This window comes from Osmerus eperlanus, chromosome 12 (assembly GCF_963692335.1).
Source record: "Osmerus eperlanus chromosome 12, fOsmEpe2.1, whole genome shotgun sequence".
In the NCBI taxonomy this organism is placed as follows: Eukaryota; Metazoa; Chordata; class Actinopteri; order Osmeriformes; family Osmeridae; genus Osmerus; species Osmerus eperlanus.
Window position 1 is genome coordinate 16,971,203 of NC_085029.1, and position 20,711 is coordinate 16,991,913.

A 20,711-nucleotide genomic window follows, 5' to 3' on the forward strand; every position below is an offset into this window, starting at 1 on the left:
AGTGCATGAACGAAATCATTTTAGCTACTATTTTGCTAAATAGGTATTTTCTGTCATCACACACACCCCTTTTGCAAAGTCAACCAAACCTCAATTTATAGCCACGCCTCACTCCGCTACTGACACCTTCCCTCCACCTATCAAATCACATAGCTGTGCGAGTCCTTGTGTTTTTACAGCCAATCATAGACTTCAAGGGGAGGAGTTCTTCTGTTTGCTGGTTGCTAACGAGAAGATGTTGCGCGTTATTATTGACTGAACGGAATATTTACAGCATGCAGTGAAAACCAAGGACAGTGGTCGAACTATCTTCTTTCCCTAGTTGGTATTTTGGATGAGGAACATTGCGTCGGCGAAGGTTTATTGGCTAACACAGGGCTTGTATCGCTTCGTTGTGAACGTTTATTTTTCATTACATCATGATGGGGAGAAAGATGAGGGCTGTTTTACTGAGGTTTCAGTGTATCAGTTTTATACCGTATTTCTAACGCAGTTTTCCTGCGTGATGTACGTCTTCACCTGCTGTGTTCTTGCTAGTTAGTCAGCTAGCTAACCTAACCTGTTCCTTTGGAGACATCACTAGTCCATCGCATTACGTTCAGATTTATTGTACGCTCGCCATCTCCGTCTCCGTCTTGAGAGCTTGGTAGATAGTCTTGAACTGGAGTTGGAGTTATCAGCAGAAATCGAAACAACGGGACGGTAAGCTTGTATAGCGTCTTATTATTTTACATTTTTAGGTAGTCTAGCTAGCTAGCAAATTTGTCATAGTTTATTAGAGAATTGAATGTATCATTTGAAATTGAACACAATTGACAGATGTCGGGATATGATCTTATGTTGCACCAAAAGGTGATAAATGACATATTTTGGACCAACTGCCTCTTACAACGTTGTACAGTAACTAGTCTAGCTACATAGTAGTTGCAGCAGATTCAGTTAATCGACGTATCTCTATCTCGGCCCCATAACAGATAGTTGGCCTACATTTTAGGGAGTCAAGCTCAAGTAAACAGCCTCGTCTAGCGGCATCATATTTGTGTAATCTAATATTGATAATGCGGCTTTAGTAAACGATGGTAAAAAATTATCCCCATCTTCTGCCAATAGAGCATAAGGTGTGACTCTTGCCGGTTGCCCTGGGAAACAAACAACAAAAGAAACGTATTTGCTGTCAGGTCAAACCGTGGAGCTGCTCCTGATTTCAACTGAGGGAGGGAGAGAGACAGAAATACAGAGAGAGATATACACATAAAGACAGAGAGAAGGAGTAATGATATAACATGGATGTCAGCTGGCAGGTCAGGATGCACACCACTCGTAGCCCCTCGTCCGTCCAGGTGGGCTCTGCAGGGGATGCCCTGGACCTTAGCCTGTCTGGCTCCCAGCTCTCTGTGACCCGCCGGCCCAGCAGCGCCTCTCCAGGCAAACACTTCACCCGCTCAGTCTCCGTGACGGTGGCCAGCGAGGGCCGGGGCAAACGCAACACACTGGTGAGCCAAAAAAAAAAGATTCCTGGTTGTTTTTCTGAAACGTGAGATCCTGCATGCTTTGTCATTCAGCTTGTGTAATGCCCCTAACTAACTTTTCTCGTAAACCACCTGTAGTAACCGGCAGCATATGCCACAGTTGCCTCAGTTTATCGAATTCAAAAGACAATTAGAACCGAATACTATCTGGACATGCTATGATTTCCGCCTCTGTTTCATCCGTAGAGTGACGTTGGGTTTGGAAGCTCTCGTTCCATCAAGAACCTGAGGAGGTCTAACAGCACCACTCAGGTGAACCAGCAGACCAGCATCAGTCTCAGGTACAGGAAACAGCCTCTCTTCTGTCACTCTCTAGTTCTGGGAGTATATCTCCTAACGTGCAGGTACATGTGTCTAGGACTAGGAGTCAGGTGGCTGAGCGGTAAATGTAAACACAGAAAGTCCTCGTGCTGGCCTCTCGTCCCAGAACTCAAAACACGCCTGTTGTAACACGGAACGTCCTCAATCACACTTTCGATGTGGTTATCGTCTGGCGTTACGTGATTCCTTTTTAACTTTCCCCCCCGACATGTTGGTGCACAGACGGTGTGTTTACATTTACATTTAGTCATTTAGCAGACGCTCTTATCCAGAGCGACTTACAGTAAGTACAGGGACATTACCCCGAGGCAAGTAGGGTGAAGTGCCTTGCCCAAGGACACAACGTCATTTTGCACAGCCGGGAATCGAACTGGCAACCTTCAGATTACTAGCCCGATTCCCTAACCGCTGAGCCACCTGACTCCCTCACTCCCTGTGTTTGGTATCCTCTGCATCTTAGACGCAGTCGAAGGCGCAGGAGGGCAGGACATGTCAGATATTCCCCATCATGCGTTAGTGCATGTCGGGTGGAGGGGGGGGGTTCTCCTCAGCATGCAACAGCTGGCCTCCATGACACTCCTCCACAGGGACAATGGGCATTGTGTCGGGGCAGCTGCTGCAGGAGAGGGGGGGGGAGGGAGAGAGAGACAGAGAGGAGGAGAGAGGGGGGAGAGGGGTCCTGGGGGGCCCTGCTTTGTCAGAGGTTAGAGAGGAAGGGCCCTGGGGTCAGGTTACCCTCCACCAGGAGCCAGTGAAAGGAGAAGTGTGTGCACCACGGAGATTCTATTGTCCGGCAGCTGCCGTTCCCCCCCCTCCCCCCTCCAGCCCCTGCTGCCCCGTCCACCACTGCCTCCTGGGATGCAGGAGTACAGGGGCTTAAATTAAGGACAATCTAATACCCCTCTCCACCCCCGGCTCTCCCCGGTTCTTTCAGAGCTGTCATTGCTCTCCCACCCCCCACTCCACCCCTCACACCCCCCACTCCACCCCTCCCACCCCCCACTCCACCCCTCCCACCCCACAACCATCAGTCACTGGTAAAGGGAAGCGTAGAGGAATGTGCAGTTGAATGACTGTTGTCGGATTGCTTTTCATTGGGCCAGCTGGCTATAACCCCCAGACCTCCCTTCACATGCACATACACCCACACGCACACACCCACACGCACGCACGCACAGTCCCCATGCAGGCTCCATCACAGACCCAGGCCAGACTGTGGGTTTGTGGTGGTGTGCTGTGGGGGGAAGCTGGTGTTGGAGTGATGAATGACAGGTCGTCGGGATCAACATGCTTATATGCGTCTGCACGGAACCCTCACAATGGAAGTCTGCTCTCCCTGTTGACAGAGGGTCCGCTGCATACGGAATTCCGTTACACGGGGGAAGAGGGTTGGAGGGCAAACCACATGTAGGCCTGTGCAGCTGTCATGACAAGCGTTTAATCACAAAAGCTTCTACTCAAGGCCACGCTTAAGGGCCCTTGCTTTGTGTCTGGGGTCTTTTTTAATTGTGTGTTGTAGCATTAAGCCCTTGTTGAAGGGGAGGGGGACATTGAGCCAGTAAGCCTTGCGCCATATCTCAAATGATTGCTTTTGGCACTTTAATACACACGAATACACTGTTTAACCCATTAAAGAGTGAGTTCCAAATATTTCCGGTATAGTGAGTTCCAAATATTTCCGTTTAACATAACAATCCCAGAAACGGTAGCTAGCATGCTTAGTTAGCTGCCGGGCTAAGTTACCTAGAATTAAACTTGTAGCAATGCTGCTACCATGCTAATGTTCCTTGCTCGACTTCTAATTAGTACATTCTGAAGCCATACTAAAGCGTTTGTTGTGTAGTTTTGGTCTATCGGAAAATATAACGCTCACATACTGTATATGTGACGCTACTCATTAATGTGAAATAAACACGCACACCTCTCTCTTTGTGTGTGCTAGTGAGGACCAGACGGAGGACTTTCTGGCCCTGTTTGACAGCAGCACAGACGGCCGCAGGAAGCTGGCCAGCCTCAGCAAGGTGTCACCAGACCGCACCACCTGGAACATCCTGGTAACACACACCGCACTAAACAACTTACAACTGTCACATAGTCCGGAGCTTGACAGTATCTGTCTGTTTGAGTCTAGTACGATAATTAAACTCCATCGCTTAAAGATGGTTTTTGTTTTCGCGAAGTTACATAGCAACAAAAAATCTCTGTAATTTGTTGTGATGATGTCTGAGTTTAGCATTGTTTTGTTGAGTCACAGTGGTGGTACCAATGTGTGTGTCATCCCCCTCCACCAGGACGACCAGCCTCGAGCCTTCCCCCTCCCCTCCCCCCTCCCCTCCAGCTCCCGCAGCACCGGCAGCGTAGACTCTCCCACGGGCCTGAAGAAGCGGGAACCCGACCCTGCAGTGCTAGCTGCCAACTTCACAGCCAACAACAGGTGGGCATTGGGAGGCCTGTTCTGGTCTCCTGCCACACAGCTTGGAGGTGGGCTCCCTGACCGAGAAACCACTCCCAAGGAACATTCTACACTTCTGCCTGCTGCTCCGGTTTCATTCCTGATGGTTGATACTCCCCTCAGGGTTAAACTCCATGAATTCCTGTCTTTTGGCAACTGGCTCCCCCCACCCCCCCTTTCTCTGAAATCTGTCATATGAAAAACACAGCACGTTCGGCTGTGATGCTTCTCTGGTGTCACTGAGGGCTGTCAAAACTGCCTCAGGCTCACAAAGCCATGAATAGGAGTCGCCATTTAGTTTGTGGGTTATTTTCAAACAGCAAATGACCCGCGTGATTAATTTATAATACAGTATCTTAAAAAAAATATATATATTTATGTTTTTTTGCCGTAGAAGTAGTGGGAATAGGGCTTCTAGACAGTCACTGTCGTGTCTGCATTTTGCAACCTCTTCAGGTTGTGTCTCCCAGCTTCCTCCCTGCGGACTGTGTTGACGTTTTGTCCATTTCTTTCAGGAGCAACAAAGGAGCTGTTGGGAACTCTGTCACCACCATCTTACACAACAACTACTCAGACAAACCCCTAACCCCCAAGAGCTCCAACCAGAAGCCCTCCTTCAAGTACGCCTCAAAGATCTTTTTGAATCCTTTTCACCAACACCTCGTCAAAAGTGCTCACATGAGTGTCGAGAGACACTTTGGGACAGTTCTAGTCATGAGCCGGAGTTGATATATATGTAGGAGTCAGATGGCTGAGCAGTTAGGGAATCGGGCTATTAATCCGGTTGCCGGTCCGATTCCCGGCCGTGCGAAATGACGTTGTGTCTTTGGGCAAGGCACTTCACCCTACTTGCCTCAGGGGAATGTCCCTGTACTTACTGTAAGTCGCTCTGGATAAGAGCGTCTGCTAAATGACTAAAAATGTAAATGAATGTAATTCTTCTTTCCGCTTGTTCAGCAACATCCTCAAAGCCACGGGAAACGACGAGGGTACCTTGGAGAACGGTTCCGTCACCAAGTCCCAGAAGAACTTCTCGTCCTCGTCGTCCACCTCCAACAACAACGCTGCGGCCCTGGGGGGCAGCCCTGTCACGCCCCGCAGGAGGGAGGTCACCGAGGAGGAGGCCGAGAGGTCAGAGTTCACTCAGCCTCTGCTTGGAGCCTGTGGGAATGCTCCTGGGGTTTACACGTGTATCTTGTGGATGGGTTTCTGCCCTGTGTGTGGGTTCTTACCGACGTGTTTGTGTGTGTGTGTTGTCAGGTTCATCCAGCAGGTGAACCAGGCTGCGGTCTCCATCCAGCGCTGGTACAGGCGCCATGCCAGGAGGCAGCATGCCAGCCAGGCTGCTCTTACACGTGTCCTCACCACCAAGAAAAAGGTGTCTGCCCCAACCCTCCCTCCCTGTATGCCTCTCTTTCTCTCTGTGTCTCTTTCTGTCTCTCTGTTTCAACCTCTCTCTCTCTCACCTCTGTCTCAACCTCTCTCTCTCACTTCTGTCTCAACCTCTCTCTCTATCTCAACCTCTCTCTCTCCCTCTCTCTCTCTCTCTCTCTCTCTCTCTCTCTCTCTCTGGTATGAACCCTTCTGGTGTCTCTCTCCCCTGTAGGAGCGGGAACAGAGAGCAGAGGAAGAGCGATCCCCAGAGGTGCAGAAGAAGAAAGAGGAGGACAGGAAGAAGATCCGCGAGGAGAAGGCTCGCCTGGCACGCCTCGCAGCCATACAGGTCCAAATTAAATCATAATAACAGGCATGCTGCGTCAGATCAATATGTTATGAATCCTTCTGCGCCCTTCTGATTTTAAACAGTTTACCATTGCTAAAGACATGACCCAAACGTCCCTAAATGCTACGGGTACTACTGAGTACGCAGAGACCAAAGTTCACGTGCTGTAGGGAGTCAGGTGGCTGAGCGGTTAGGGAATCGGGCTAGTAATCTGAAGGTTGCCAGTTCGATTTCCGACCGTGTCAAATGACGTTGTGTCCTTGGGCAAGGCATTTCACCCTACTTGCCTCAGGGGGAATGTCCCTGTACTTACTGTAAGTCGCTCTGGATAAGAGCGTCTGCTAAATGACTAAATGTAGACGCCCGTCCCAGGCTCTGCCTGTGTAACGCCGCCCCCTGCTGGTGTGTTTCAGGAGCTGCAGCAGAAGAGGGCTCAGCGTGCTGCGGAGGTGCAGCGCTCCGCCCAGGAGGAGCTGGACACACTGAGGCATGCTGGGAAGGCGGGCCGCAGGAGACCCCCCAGGAGCACCCCCAGCAACCTCAGCCCCATTTCCCCCGTCGACATCAAGGCCAAGAACACAGGTACGTTAGGGGGTCAGATGGCTGAGCGGTTAGGGAATCGGGCTATTAATCAGAAGGTTGCTGGTTCGATTCTTGGCCGTGAAAAATTACGTTGTGTCCTTGGGTAAGGCACTTCACCATACTTGCCTCAGGGGGAATGTCCCTGTACTTACTGTAAGTCGCTCTGGATAAGAGCGTCTGCTAAATGACTACATGTGAATGTTAGCGTCCCCCTTGGGGGTCCCATGTTGGGTGGCTCTGCTGAATCGCTGAGGAGGAGGTGCATGTGGAGGCACCTTTCTTCTCGTTGTTTGATTTCTCGATGTTCCGTTTCCTCCTCAGACTCCAACCTGAACGCAGCGTCCGATCTGGATGACCTCACATCCTCCCCTGCTCCGTCCAATCGCAGAGGTTCTCAGTGCTCCCAGGTAACCGATGGAAAAAACATATTTCACTTCTGCCTATCTCCTTCTGTAAACGAGGAGGAGAAGGAGGGGAGGGGAAGGAGGGGAAAACAGAGTAGAGCAGAGTATAGGAAAGCATAAACAGAGTACAGTAGCGTATAGTAGAGTCCTCATAAAGTACTTTTTTTCACACAACACGACACAACAAGTTTCAAGTTTTCTTCGAAACTTTTTATTTGAAATAATCTTTTTCAAAAAAGATTCTACCTTTTAGAAACCTTTTTTTTTTGTTTTACTTTTATCATCTGTTTCCATGCGTGTGTGTGTGTGTGTACCACTGAGAGGCACAACATTTTGTTGTGCAGTGACAATAAACGGTATCGATATTTATCGATATCGATGTTTTGTGTCCCAGGAGATCCTGCTGAGGTCTGTGAGTGTGGAGGACCAGCGACAGGGGGCGCCGTCGAGCAGAGCCCAGTCCAAGACCACCCTGAACGACCTGCTGGACACCCTGAAGCTGCTGGAGGAGGAGCCAGAGAGGCTGTCTGAGCCCAAGAGCTTCCTGAAGGACAAGTACTCCTGGATAGACGGGGTGAGACTGGCTGCCTGGCACACACACGCTCTCTAGAGCAGCCTCCCTCAGCCCCGCTCCTCAGGAACCCCCTGCCCTGCATGTCCTACATGTCTCCCTGCTCCTCAGGAACCCCCTGCCCTGCATGTCCTACATGTCTCCCTGCTCCTCAGGAACCCCCAGCCCTGCATGTCCTACATGTCTCCCTGCTCCTCAGGAACCCCCTGCCCTGCATGTCCTACATGTCTCCCTGCTCCTCAGGAACCCCCAGCCCTGCATGTCCTACATGTCTCCCTGCTCCTCAGGAACCCCCTGCCCTGCATGTCCTACATGTCTCCCTGCTCCCACCTTTGCTCCAATCGAGCTGAGCCACTGAAACGCCTGGGCTACAGTGGTTAGCATGACGCTAAGCGTGTGTATGTGTGTGTCTCGCAGGATGGGGACTCCACCACCCTGACCACGGACAACCTGGAGCGGCACGGCCAGCTCATCCAGGCCCCGGTGCTGCCTGACGGGGGTGTGTTGCTGCCTGACGGGGGTGTGTTGCTGCCTGACGGGGGCTCCCTGCTGTCGGAGGCCAAGCTACAGAGCATCATGAGCTTCCTGGATGAGATGGAGAAGTCTGAGCAGGAGAGGCCTCGCTCCATCACCTCAGGCTCCCACAGAGAGGTGAGCTGTGGGTGGGGGCGGGAGGGTGTGGGGGTATGTGTCGTGGTGATAACATATATACTTATGATATCTAATGACATAAGCATTAGCAGCTTGGTCATTCCTATTCAATATACTACGGAGACAAAACCTTCTAGAATTTCCTCCGGTCTCGATAAAGTTCAAATGTTCAATACTTGACTAGTCTCTTCCTACCCACATGACCAGGCTCTCCTCTGACTAAGCGTTTGTTCATGAAGCACCTTAACGGTAGCATGGGGTTGAGGCGTGACGTGGTGCGTGTGCCCCCGGCAGGTGCTGCTGTCGGAGGAGGAGCAGGTGGGGGTGGAGCTGGCGGGGGTGGAGCTGGCCTCGGCCACCGCTGCAGAGGTCACAAGCTCCATGATGAGACTGAAACTGGAGCTGGACGAGAAGAGACGCACAGTCAACATGCTGCAGACGGCTCTGGTGAGAACACACACACACGCACTACTACCCCCCCCACACACTATTAACAGACATCAATTCATTTAATCTCCATCTCTCCATCTCTTCTCCCTCCATTTCTCCCTCTCCTCCCTCCCTCCATCCCTCTCCCCCCCAGGCCCAGCAGAGGGAGCTGACAGTCAGACATGTGAAGGAGACAGAGAAGGAGCTCCACAGGAGCTTCCAGCAGCAGAAGGATCAGTACGAGGCCACCATCCAGAGACACCTGGCCTTCATCGACCAGGTGCACACACACACACACACACAATCCAGAGACACCTGGCCTTCATCGACCAGGTGCACACACACACACACACAATCCAGAGACACCTGGCCTTCATCGACCAGGTGCATGCACACACACACATGCACACACACTATTATTGAAACATGCCTAATCGAGATGATGCCAAGTGTGATGATTTCCTCTCTCTCTCTCTCTCTCTCTAGTTGATAGATGATAAGAAGGCCCTGAGCGAGAGCTGTGAGGGTGTGGTGACAGAGCTCAAGCAAGTGGATCAGAAATACACCAAGAAGATCGCCCAGATGCAGGAGCAACACGAAATGGTACGAGCGGCCCTCCCTGCCTGCGGTGGCTCTGCCACGCTCTGCCCACCAGGGGGCGAGCCTGGGCTGCCTGGCTCTGTGTCCGGACCCTGCCTGGCCCAGGGTCCGGACCCTGCCTGGCCCAGGGTCCGGACCCTGCCTGGCCCAGGGTCCGGACCCTGCCTGGCCCAGGGTACGGACCCTGCCTGGCTCTGTCCCGCTCGCCAGGGGGCGCTCCTCTCTAACAGCGTTATCTCCACCACTCGTGTGACTGCATGTGCCATGCTTTCTGTGCTGCTAATGTTGCTTTTTAATCTCTCTCTCCCGTCTTACTCTGTCCTTCTATGTCTCGTCTTCCTGGCTCTAGGTGTGGCAAATTCTGGGTCCCTTGTGCGAGGTAACATTTTTTTCCCCCCTAACCCCCCCCCCCCATTCATTCTATTCATTCATGTCGTCTTCATCATCACTCCATCTGTCCCCTGTCCTCCGTTGGTCGTCCCTCTCCTGCCTGCGCGGGGACAGTGTGTGTGCATGTGAGTCCATGTCCGCTCGGGTTGTGTGTCTTGGAACGCAGCTCCTACCCAGCCTTGCTCTCCCCCCAGAACCCTAGCACCAAACACAGCCCTGTCCTGCCATGGGTGATGACACCAGCGACCCTCCTGACCCCTCTCATTAGGCTCCTCCTCCTCTGTCCTTCACGTCTCTGTTGGTCCTTCCCATCCCCAGGTCTCCTTTCCCCTCCGAGTCACCCCACTTCGCTTCTCCTGGCCTGGGTCACCCAGCGTGGGGGGGGCAACCTTTATTTGATCCTTAATCCCAGGCCCTGACCCCTGACCCCTCCCTCCCCCCCCCCCCCCCCCTGCAGGAGATCCAGAAGCTGAAGGAGCTGATGAGAGCCACCGAGCAGGTCCGCCGGGAGAAGTGGATCGACGAGAAGACCAAGAAGATTAAAGAGATCACAGTCAAAGGTGGGCCGGAGCTGGGAACAGCACACAGGCCGCCCTGCATGCAGCCTGCAGCTGGGACACACAGGCCGCCCTGCATGCAGCCTGCAGCTGGGACACACAGGCCGCCCTGCATGCAGCCTGCAGCTGGGACACACAGGCCGCCCTGCGTGCAGCCTGCAGCTGGGACACACAGGCCGCCCTGCGTGCAGCCTGCAGCTGGGACACACAGGCCGCCCTGCGTGCAGCCTGCAGCTGGGACACACAGGCCGCCCTGCGTGCAGCCTGCAGCTGGGACACACAGGCCGCCCTGCGTGCAGCCTGCAGCTGGGACACACAGGCCGCCCTGCATGCAGCCTGCAGCTGGGACACACAGGGCTTTGCAATTCTTCTGGCCATTTTACCCCTCAAAGATGGGTATACAGAAACATGGAGGGAGGGAGCGAGGGAGAGAGTTAAGGATAGAAGGAAGGAAGTGTCCTGGTGTTGACCGGGGCCTGGCGCTGTGTTGCAGGTCTGGAGCCGGAGATCCAGAAGCTGATCTCCAAGCACAAGCAGGAGCTGAAGAAGCTGCGAGTGCTGCACCAGGCGGAGCTTCTGCAGGCGGACGAGAGGGCGGCCCAGCGCTACGTCCAGCAGAGCGAGCTGCTCCGCACACAGCTGGAGAGAGACAGGGACGAGCTGGGCCAGAGAGAGAGGGAGCTGGCCAAGCAGAGGTGAATGTGGGGACTCTCTCTCACACACACACTTAAACACACACACACACACACTCACACACATACTCACACACACACTTACACACCCTCACACACACACACACTTACACACACTCACACACATACACACACACTCACACACATACACACACACTCACACACGCACACACGCACTCAAAGATGGGTCCAAAATGATGACACCACATTTACATGTATTCATTTAGCAGACGCTTTTATCCAATGCGACTTCCAAGACAGAGCTTTACAAAGTGCATAGGTCACTGATCATAACAACGAGATAGCCCCAAAAACATTGCGGGTAGCCAAAACATGAAGCACATATTGTGAAAAACAAAATAAGTGCCAAAGGGAAGAACCATAAGAGCAAGTTACATTAGAGATAAGAGATAACCATAAGAGATAAGTTACAATGTAACCACATGGAACTTAATTGGGGCAGTTGAAGACAAGAGAAAGCGAAGCATTGTGTCATAAGCCATAAACTTGTCCATAAACTCATTGAAAGTTCAAACTCCTTACACACAGAAATGTGGCCCTGCCTAGAGTCTATACAGGGACATATTGCATACATACTCTTCTGTCTAACAAACATGCAGACAGTTCATCTATTTTTATTCTACTACTTCATCTCTCTCTGGCCCGCTCACCCTCTCTCTAAATGGAGACTGCACAGTAAACCTCCAGTTCCATATTTACACTTCCCTTTTTGTGAATGTGTCATGTCGTGTGTGTGTGTGTGTGTGTGTGTGGAAAGTCTCTGCTCTCCAGTATTGTATTGTATTGTCAACTGAATTTGTTCGTGGAGCAGCACTGTTTTTATATTGTAGGCCTCACTCTGGGATCAATGTTTGATTTCCTGTTCAGACTAGCTGTCACTGACCTGTGTGTGTGCGTGCTGTGTGTGTGTGTGTGTGCTGTGTGTGTGTGTGCGTGCTGTGTGTGTGTCAGGTTTGAGAAGCAGTTACAAGAGGAGGAGATGTCCCTTCAGCAGCAGAGGCGGCGTCTTTACAAGGAGGTGGCTGAGGAGAAGGAGAGACTCGCCCAGCTGGCCGCCAGGTAAGGTCAAAGGTTACCCAGACAGGAAGTAGCCTTGGACACACATGACCCGGCACCTCAACACGCCCTTAAGCCCCACGCCGGGCCCTCGTGCCTGCTCATCCCAAACACAGTCATCCCTTTGTGAAGCTGTGGTGTGGGGCTGCTGTGTGTCGCCGCCCTGCAGGCAACGCGGGGAGCTGGAGGAGCTGCGGAGGCAGCTGGAGGACAACAGCTCGCTGGCCGGCCGCGCCCTGCGGGACGAGCTGGACAAGAGCAGGGAGGAGCAGGAGAGGAGGCACCAGGTGGGACCGCAGCCTCCACCATTAGCGAGCTGCAGGCTGACTGCAGAGCTACAGAGGGCAGGATGTAACTGTGTGTGTGTGTGTGTGTCTTGGGGCTTCTAGGTAGAGATGAAGGCATTGAGAGAACGTCTGGAGATTGAGAAGCAGACCTGGGAGGAGAACTACATGAAGAAGGAGGTGTGTGTGCGAGTGTCTGTGTTAACTGGGGTCTGGGGTCAGATGGCTGAGCGGTTAGGGAATCGGGCTAGTAATCAGAAGGTTCGATTCCCAGCCATGCCAAATGACGTTGTGTCCTTGGGCAAGGCACTTCCCCCTACTTGCCTCGGGGAGAATGTCCCTGTACTTACTGTAAGTCGCTCTGGATAAGAGCGTCTGCTAAATGACTAAAATGTAAATGTAATGTAAATATGTTAACTGTCTTGTTAGTTAGCGTATCCATGCCTCCTCCTCCCCATCACCAGTTAACCTCTAAGCAGGATGTGAGTTCCTGTAACCTCCTCAGTACACGGCTCCTCCTCCTCATCACCAGTTAACCTCTAAGCAGGATGTGAGGTCCTGTAACCTCCTTGGTACACGGCACCTGTGGTTCAGCTTAGTTTACTGACACAGATGGGCTGGTGTGTGTATGGGTGTGGTTTCTGTTTGCATTTACATTGACATTTTAGAGAATAAGGAACTCTGCCAGGGAGGGAGAGATAAGCCTGCGTTCGCTATCACGACCTGGGGGTGGCGTGCGGAATGTGTTCCTGTTACATTTTACATTTAGTCATTTAGCAGACGCTCTTATCCAGAGCGACTTACAGTAAGTACAGAGACATTCCCCCCGAGGCAAGTAGGGTGAAGTGCCTTGCCCAAGGACACAACGTCATTTTGCACGCCTGGGAATCGAACCAGCAACCTTCGGATTTCTAGCCCGGTTCCCTAACCGCTCAGCCACCTGACTCCACCTGACCTGCATTTATGCATATTTTAATGTGTGAAGGTACATGCCTGCCTGTGCTGTGGTCTGGCCTCACTAGGATAGAAAAGCCAATGTGTGTGTGTATGTCTCTCTCTACAGGAAGCGTGGCTGCTGAGTCGTGAGAGAGAGCTGAAGGAGGAAGTGCGGCGAGGGCGGGATAAAGAGATCGAGCTGGCCATTCAGAGACTGGAGGAGGAGACCAGCGGGGCCAAGGACGAGTGTGAAAGGGCTGCTGACAACAGGTGTGTGTGTGTGTGTGTGACTTCACCCACTCTCTCATAATCGTTGTGTATTTCATGCTCGTGTTACACAGAATGGAATCATGGTTTCTCACATTTGCAAGGCACCAGGAAGAAGCAAATTCATAGTTTTACATATGGTGCCCATAAAGCGTGCTCACGGTTGTGTGGATGTCTCTGTGTGTGTGTGTCTCTGTGTGTGTGTCTCTGTCTGTGTGTGTCTGTGTGTGTCTCTGTGTGTGTGTGTCTCTGTCTGTGTTTGTCTCTGTGTGTGTGTCTCTGTGTGTGTGTGTCTCTGTGTGTGTGTGTCTCTGTGTGTGTGTGTGTCTGCGTGTGTGTGAGTCTCTGCGTGTGTGTCTCTGTGTGTGTGTGTGTGTTTCAGGGTGAAGCGCGTGAGGGAGAAGTGCGAGGCGGAGCTGCGGGAGCTGGAGCGCTCCGAGCGGGCGGCGCTGGAGAAGCAGCAGGAGCTGAAGAAGAGGCAGGTGGAGACGGAGACGGAGCTCATCCACCTGCAGGCCCTCCTCAGGCAGAGGGAGCAGGAGGTGGAGCACATCAGCCAGGTAACACCCTGCACCCCTCCCTCACCCCACACCCTGCACCATCACCCTGCACCCCTCCCTCACCCCACACCCTGCACCATCACCCTGCACCCCTCCCTCACCCCACACCCTGCACCATCACCCTGCACCCCTCCCTCACCCCACACCCTCCACCATCACCCTGCACCCCTCCCTCACCCCACACCCTGCACCATCACCCTGCACCCCTCCCTCACCCCACACCCTGCACCATCACCCTGCACCCCTCCCTCACCCCACACCCTCCAGCATCACCCTGCACCCCTCCCTCACCCCACACCCTCCACCATCACCCTGCACCCCTCCCTCACCCCACACCCTCCACCATCACCCTGCACCCCTCCCTCACCCCACACCCTGCACCATCACCCTGCACCCCTCCCTCACCCCACACCCTGCACCATCACCCTGCACCCCTCCCTCACCCCACACCCTCCACCATCACCCTGCACCCCTCCCACACCCTCCACCATCACCCTGCACCCCTCCCTCACCCCACACCCTCCACCATCACCCTGCACCCCTCCCACACCCCACACCCTCCACCCCTCCCACACCCTCCACCATCACCCTGCACCCCTCCCACACCCTCCACCCCTCCCACACCCTCCACCATCACCCTGCACCCCTCCCACACCCTCCACCATCACCCTGCACCCCTCCCTCACCCCACACCCTCCACCATCACCCTGCACCCCTCCCACACCCCACACCCTCCACCCCTCCCACACCCTCCACCATCACCCTGCACCCCTCCCACACCCTCCACCATCACCCTGCACCCCTCCCACACCCTCCACCATCACCCTCCACCCCTCCCACACCCTCCACCATCACCCTGCACCCCTCCCACAACCTCCACCCCTCCCACACCCTCCACCATCACCCTCCACCCCTCCCAAACCCTCCACCATCACCCTGCACCCCTCCCACACCCTCCACCATCACCCTCCACCCCTCCCACACCCTCCACCATCACCCTGCACCCCTCCCACACCCTCCACCATCACCCTGCACCCCTCCCACACCCTCCACCATCACCCTCCACCCCTCCCACACCCTCCACCATCACCCTGCACCCCTCCCACAACCTCCACCCCTCCCACACCCTCCACCATCACCCTCCACCCCTCCCAAACCCTCCACCATCACCCTGCACCCCTCCCACACCCTCCACCATCACCCTCCACCCCTCCCACACCCTCCACCATCACCCTGCACCCCTCCCACACCCCACACCCTCCACCATCACCCTGCACCCCTCCCACACCCTCCACCATCACCCTGCACCCCTCCCACACCCTCCACCCCTCCCACACCCTCCACCATCACCCTCCACCCCTCCCACACCCTCCACCATCACCCTGCACCCCTCCCACACCCTCCACCCCTCCCACACCCTCCACCCCTCCCACACCCTCCACCATCACCCTGCACCCCTCCCACACCCTCCACCATCACCCTGCACCCCTCCCACACCCTCCACCATCACCCTGCACCCCTCCCACACCCTCCACCCCTCCCACACCCTCCACCATCACCCTGCACCCCTCCCACACCCTCCACCATCACCCTGCACCCCTCCCACACCCTGCACCCCTCCCACACCCTCCACCATCACCCTCCACCCCTCCCACACCCTCCACCATCACCCTGCACCCCTCCCACACCCTCCACCCCTCCCACACACTCCACCATCACCCTGCACCCCTCCCACACCCTCCACCCCTCCCACACCCTCCACCATTACCCTGCACCCCTCCCACACCCTCCACCCCTCCCACACCCTCCACCATTACCCTGCACCCCTCCCACACACTCCACCATCACCCTGCACCCCTCCCACACCCTCCACCATCACCCTCCACCCCTCCCACACCCTCCACCATCACCCTGCACCCCTCCCACACCCTCCACCCCTCCCACACCCTCCACCATCACCCTGCACCCCTCCCACACCCTCCACCCCTCCCACACCCTCCACGATCACCCTGCACCCCTCCCACACCCTCCACCCCTCCCACACCCTCCACCATTACCCTGCACCCCTCCCACACCCTCCACCATCACCCTGCACCCCTCCCACACCCTCCACCATCACCCTGCACCCCTCCCACACCCTCCACCCCTCCCACACCCTCCACCATCACCCTCCACCCCTCCCAAACCCTCCACCCCTCCCACACCCTCCACCATCTCAGTTCACTCACTCAACCGAGAAGCAAGCAGTTCCCCAGCCAGGCTGCAAAGATCCGGTTACACAACACTCCTATAGGGTGAGCACCAAGCACCGGACTGGGGTCCAGACATCAGAGATGTAATCATTGAAACCCCCTTGCCCCACCCCCCTTCCTCCTCCCCCTCTCTCCTCGCCTTCCTCCTCTCTCCTCCCCCCCTCTCCTCCTCCTCCTCTCTCCTCCCCTTCCTCCTCCCCCTTTCTCCTCCCCTTCCTCCTCTCTCCTCCCCTTCCTCCTCCCCCTTTCTCCTCCCCTTCCTCCTCCTCCTCTCTCCTCCCCTTCCTCCTCCTCCTCTCTCCTCCCCTTCCTCCTCCTCCTCCTCTCTCCTCCCCTTCCTCCTCCTCCTCTCTCTTTCCCTTCCTTTCCCCCTCTCTTCTCTCCTGTGCCAGGCGAGAGACAAGCTGGCGGAGGAGCGGCGGAGCTTGGCGGAGGTGATCCGGGAGGAATTCGCGGAGCGCCTGGTGTCCACGGAGGAGGAGAACCGCCGGGTGAAGATGGAGGTGTCGGAGGTGCGAGCCAGCCTCCGCCTGGAGGTGGAGAGGGTGACCCGGGAGAAGGAGGAGGAGCTGGCGGAGGTCCACCACCGGTGAGGGGGCACCAGGGGGTGGCTCAGACACAGCTGTTTACTGACCGGGATATATCACGGACACAGTGACAGCTGTGTCTGACCGGGATATATCACGGACACAGTGACAGCTGTGTCTGACCGGGATATATCACGGACACAGTGACAGCTGTTTACTGACCGGGATATATCACGGACACAGTGACAGCTGTGTCTGACCGGGATATATCACGGACACAGTGACAGCTGTGTCTGACCGGGATATATCACGGACACAGTGACAGCTGTGTCTGACCGGGATATATCACGGACACAGTGACAGCTGTTTACTGACCGGGATATATCACGGACACAGTGACAGCTGTGTCTGACCGGGATATATCACGGACACAGTGACAGCTGTGTAATCACTCGACTTCTGGGCTGAGAGAATCAGTTACTTTTACGGGCCCAAGCACCACATTTCTTGTCACACATATTAAGGCCCACGCCCATCTTTTCGAGAGTGGAAAGGCCAGCGTCTGAACGTGTTTGTACTCTCCTCTTGCTTGCTTCGCCAGTGTGAAGTCGGCCATCTTGAAGAAGGAAGAGACTGTCAGCAGCCTCCGCAAGCAGCATGAGGTGACTGGCCTCTTCTATTCTCCGCTGGCCTCTTCTAGTCTCTCCTAGCCTCCAAGAGCTGCATGTGGGGCTGAGCCTCGTTTAAAAACGAGAAAGCCAAGCGATCGTCTGAACAAACCTCTCCTCTCTCCTGATAGGCTGCGCTGAAGAGGGCGGACCACCTGGAGGCCTTGTTGGAGCAGCAGAGGAAGCAGCTGCTGGAGAAATGAGCGGCTTTGGGGGCGGGACTTCCTCCTCTACCAATGAGCGGCTTTGGGGGCGGGACTTCCTCCTCTACCAATGAGCGGCTTTGGGGGCGGGACTTCCTCCTCTACTAATGAGCGGCTGGGGGCGGGACTTCCTCCTCTACCAGCCCTCGCCCCGGCATCTGCCGCTGTGCTGCTCGGGGAGACGTCTTTCCTCCGTTTGTTTTTGTTTCTTCTAGTAGGGAATGCAGAGGGGGGGGGGGGGGGGGCAGACAGGGGGGAGGTGCATTGGGCTACTTTGTCTGCAACACCATGGACAGACATTCTACCCACTGCCAGGAGCAACACATGCAGACCCTCGCTCCTCCTCCCCTCCACCCTACAAACCTGGCACAGGGAGGAACCCCTCCTCTTCAGCTCACGGAGACTGACACCAGAGGAGAGCAGCTCCAGATGTTGCCCACGCCCTAATGGGCCTCTGCTGTTCGGCTGTTTTCACATGCCGGAAGCCAGGGCAGGGGTAGTTTCTCCTCACGATGCCCTCTCCCTCACACACACACACACACACTCCCCTGAAGATAGTCAGTCAGGAGTGGGAGAGTTGTCGCTGTGGTACGACGCAGAGCCTCGCTGCTCTTTTGTGTGCCAGTTACAGATGTCTATTGTCCCGCTGTTCCCTCTGGGGCTCGTGCTAATTACAGAGGCTCTGTCTTGCTAGCTACACCCCACCCTCCACCCCCCTCCACCCCTCAGCTGCCCCCCCCACAAGCCCAGCAGAGCTCTGACAGATCTGCTAAACATTAACCAAGTTAACTCTACAGAGAGGCCAGTTCACCAACCTTGGTTTAGATGCCGTTGTAGAGAGAGTGAGCCAGTAAGGAACAAGGAAAGGTGTTTGGAGAAATGGAAACAGGAGGTTTTTTAAAGGAATTTATAGGAGACTAATTGAAACGATTTGAAGGTAAAGGAACATGGGAACCCTGTAGTTGGGCAGTGGGGGTTCAGAGAGCCAAGGAGGTGTGGGTTTCCGAGGGTTCGTTTGAACGTGGGACAGAGAGAAGGGAGAAGAGGAAGGAGGGATTGAGGAATGCGCATAGGAAGTGTTTAGGATTAGGAAAGTAGAGACTGGGACTTAGTGGGGTATGGGGGGGGGGCACAAGGCATGCTGCTGGTGGTGGTTTCATATAGCCAGATCTGGGTTAAAAGCCTTGTGGGCTTCACTATAGCCTGAGGGAACACTGTGAGCACAAACCACACGCAGCTCTGACAGAGGGGGCCTTGACAGGGCCTTTCAACTGGCAGGCTTGAAACCCCTCGACCCTCACCCTCAGGGGGTGGGGTTCCCAGCCACTTCTCTCTCTCCTCTCCAGACGCACCACTCAGCTCTCTCTAGCTCTCTGTTACTGCAGGGTCATGTGTTTTTATTTTTTTATTTGTTTTCTAATGCCTGTTTTAACCTCTTAAAATGGTTTTTATGTTTATTAGGTTCCTTTCAGACATCTTGATGAGGTGATGAGGGTGGAGCTGGGGTTGTCTCAGTCAAACTCCTGCCAGACTGTTCAGTAATGTAACAGAAAAGTTGTGTCATTCCTGTTGTCCTGCCCCAAGTCAGCCCTTTTCTCTAAACTTTTAAATGTAATTTTTTTTTGTAATTTATTAACCAGTCTCCCTGGTCTGCTCTCCGTTTAAGTGCTGGGCCAGAAGGAACGATCCCAGCACAAGTGTTTTTAACCGAAACACCAAGCCAATTCGATGATTAGTTGAACTGCTACTGTTTTAGTTTGGTTCCGCCATTTCAGGCTTGAGTACAGTAAATCAGTTTTTTTCCTGATTTGATAAACCTATAGTCAGAACCCCGAAGTGAGGTTCTCTTCGAAGTGTAGTCTAGAGCCGGTTGTGGGTTTTGTTAAAGGAGTTAGCATTAGCATAGCTACTGTAGCTGTCTGTGTGCTCTCCAATAGCAGTGCCTTGTGGTTAGACACCTCCTCATATTGAATGGAGGTATTCTACTCGACCCACCACAAATTTCAGTTGCCGGACTGACAAAATCCAGCCACCCCCCCCTTGGCTCTAAGCTAGTTCTAGAAAGGAAAGCGATATTTCCACAGCTTTTGGTGTCGTTCATGTGTTTCTGTGACTGTGGTTGTGAGGTCCTAGGAGCCTTAGTGTCGAGCCTGCTGTGTTGAGATGATGAGATGACGAGGACATGGACTCCAGCCGTCCCTCAGACTGTTGGCACAGCATCCAGGGTCACACGCCTGTTGCCCAGGAGGTTGGTGGCAGCACGGTTGACATTTCTCGCACATGCCAGTCCCACGTCCTCCTATGAGTCCAGGCTTTGTGTGTATTTGTATTTTACTGGGGTCAATCATCTCTTTCTGTCCCAGGATGGCCAAGATTTAACACACACACCACACAGCTTTGTTGTTTTAATTTCATTATGTTTTGATGTCTTTGTTGAGTCGTTGAGTTTCATTGTTATTCATGGTCAGGGTTTGAACTGTGAAGAAATGTCGACTGATCCTGTCTACAGAGAATAAACAGAAAAATATTATTTAGAAGAACCCTAACTTCTGTTTGTCCTTATTTATCATCAGGGTGAATTCCCTGACTTGTAAAACAACCAAAAGGTGTATATTGAAATGCTCTGCTCCTTTCTGCAAGGTTTCCTTTCGCAGAGGAAACCAAACCTTGAGGAGCACACTGCCTTTTGACTTATCTGTACATGGTGCCCCCACTTGACATCAAGGTTCCTGCTGTCTGGTCTGGGAAGAAGACAAGAGCAGAAAGAGAGAGAGAAGGGGTGGTAGGGAGAGAGAGAGGAAGAGAGAGAAGGGGTGGTAGGGAGAGAGAGAGGAAGAGAGAGAAGGGGTGGTAGGGAGAGAGAGAGGAAGGGGTGGTAGGGAGAGAGAGAGGAAGGGGTGGTAGGGAGAGAGAGAGGAAGGGGTGGTAGGGAGAGAGGAAGAGAGAGAAGGGGTGGTAGGGAGAGAGAGAGGAAGAGAGAGAAGAGGTGGTAGGGAGAGAGAGAGGAAGAGAGAGAAGGGGTGGTAGGGAGAGAGA

The 20,711-nt window shown here is 54.1% G+C and overlaps 1 protein-coding gene across 3 annotated transcripts; it reads left to right on the top strand.

The window, feature by feature from the left end:
* The first annotated feature begins 205 nt into the window (after nucleotides 1-205).
* Nucleotides 206-20,221, top strand: cep131 (centrosomal protein 131). Of its 3 annotated transcripts, none has more exons than XM_062474185.1 (27): nucleotides 206-710; nucleotides 1,307-1,493; nucleotides 1,716-1,810; nucleotides 3,793-3,904; nucleotides 4,142-4,284; nucleotides 4,818-4,922; nucleotides 5,260-5,433; nucleotides 5,563-5,680; nucleotides 5,909-6,025; nucleotides 6,439-6,607; nucleotides 6,929-7,014; nucleotides 7,406-7,585; nucleotides 8,000-8,233; nucleotides 8,528-8,680; nucleotides 8,817-8,942; nucleotides 9,149-9,265; nucleotides 9,612-9,641; nucleotides 10,110-10,212; nucleotides 10,703-10,904; nucleotides 11,874-11,981; nucleotides 12,148-12,265; nucleotides 12,368-12,442; nucleotides 13,326-13,468; nucleotides 13,848-14,025; nucleotides 16,670-16,866; nucleotides 17,406-17,466; nucleotides 17,604-20,221. In XM_062474185.1, exons 2-27 carry the CDS (start codon nucleotides 1,308-1,310, stop codon nucleotides 17,673-17,675), a joined length of 3,402 nt encoding a protein of 1,133 aa, XP_062330169.1. In that variant the 5' UTR covers nucleotides 206-710; nucleotide 1,307; the 3' UTR covers nucleotides 17,676-20,221. The 3 variants fall into 3 exon arrangements, with proteins under 3 accessions (XP_062330169.1, XP_062330168.1, XP_062330170.1); XM_062474184.1 differs by having other exon boundaries at nucleotides 206-702; nucleotides 1,302-1,493; XM_062474186.1 differs by lacking the exon at nucleotides 9,612-9,641 and having other exon boundaries at nucleotides 206-702; nucleotides 1,302-1,493.
* Nucleotides 20,222-20,711: the final 490 nt, after the last annotated feature.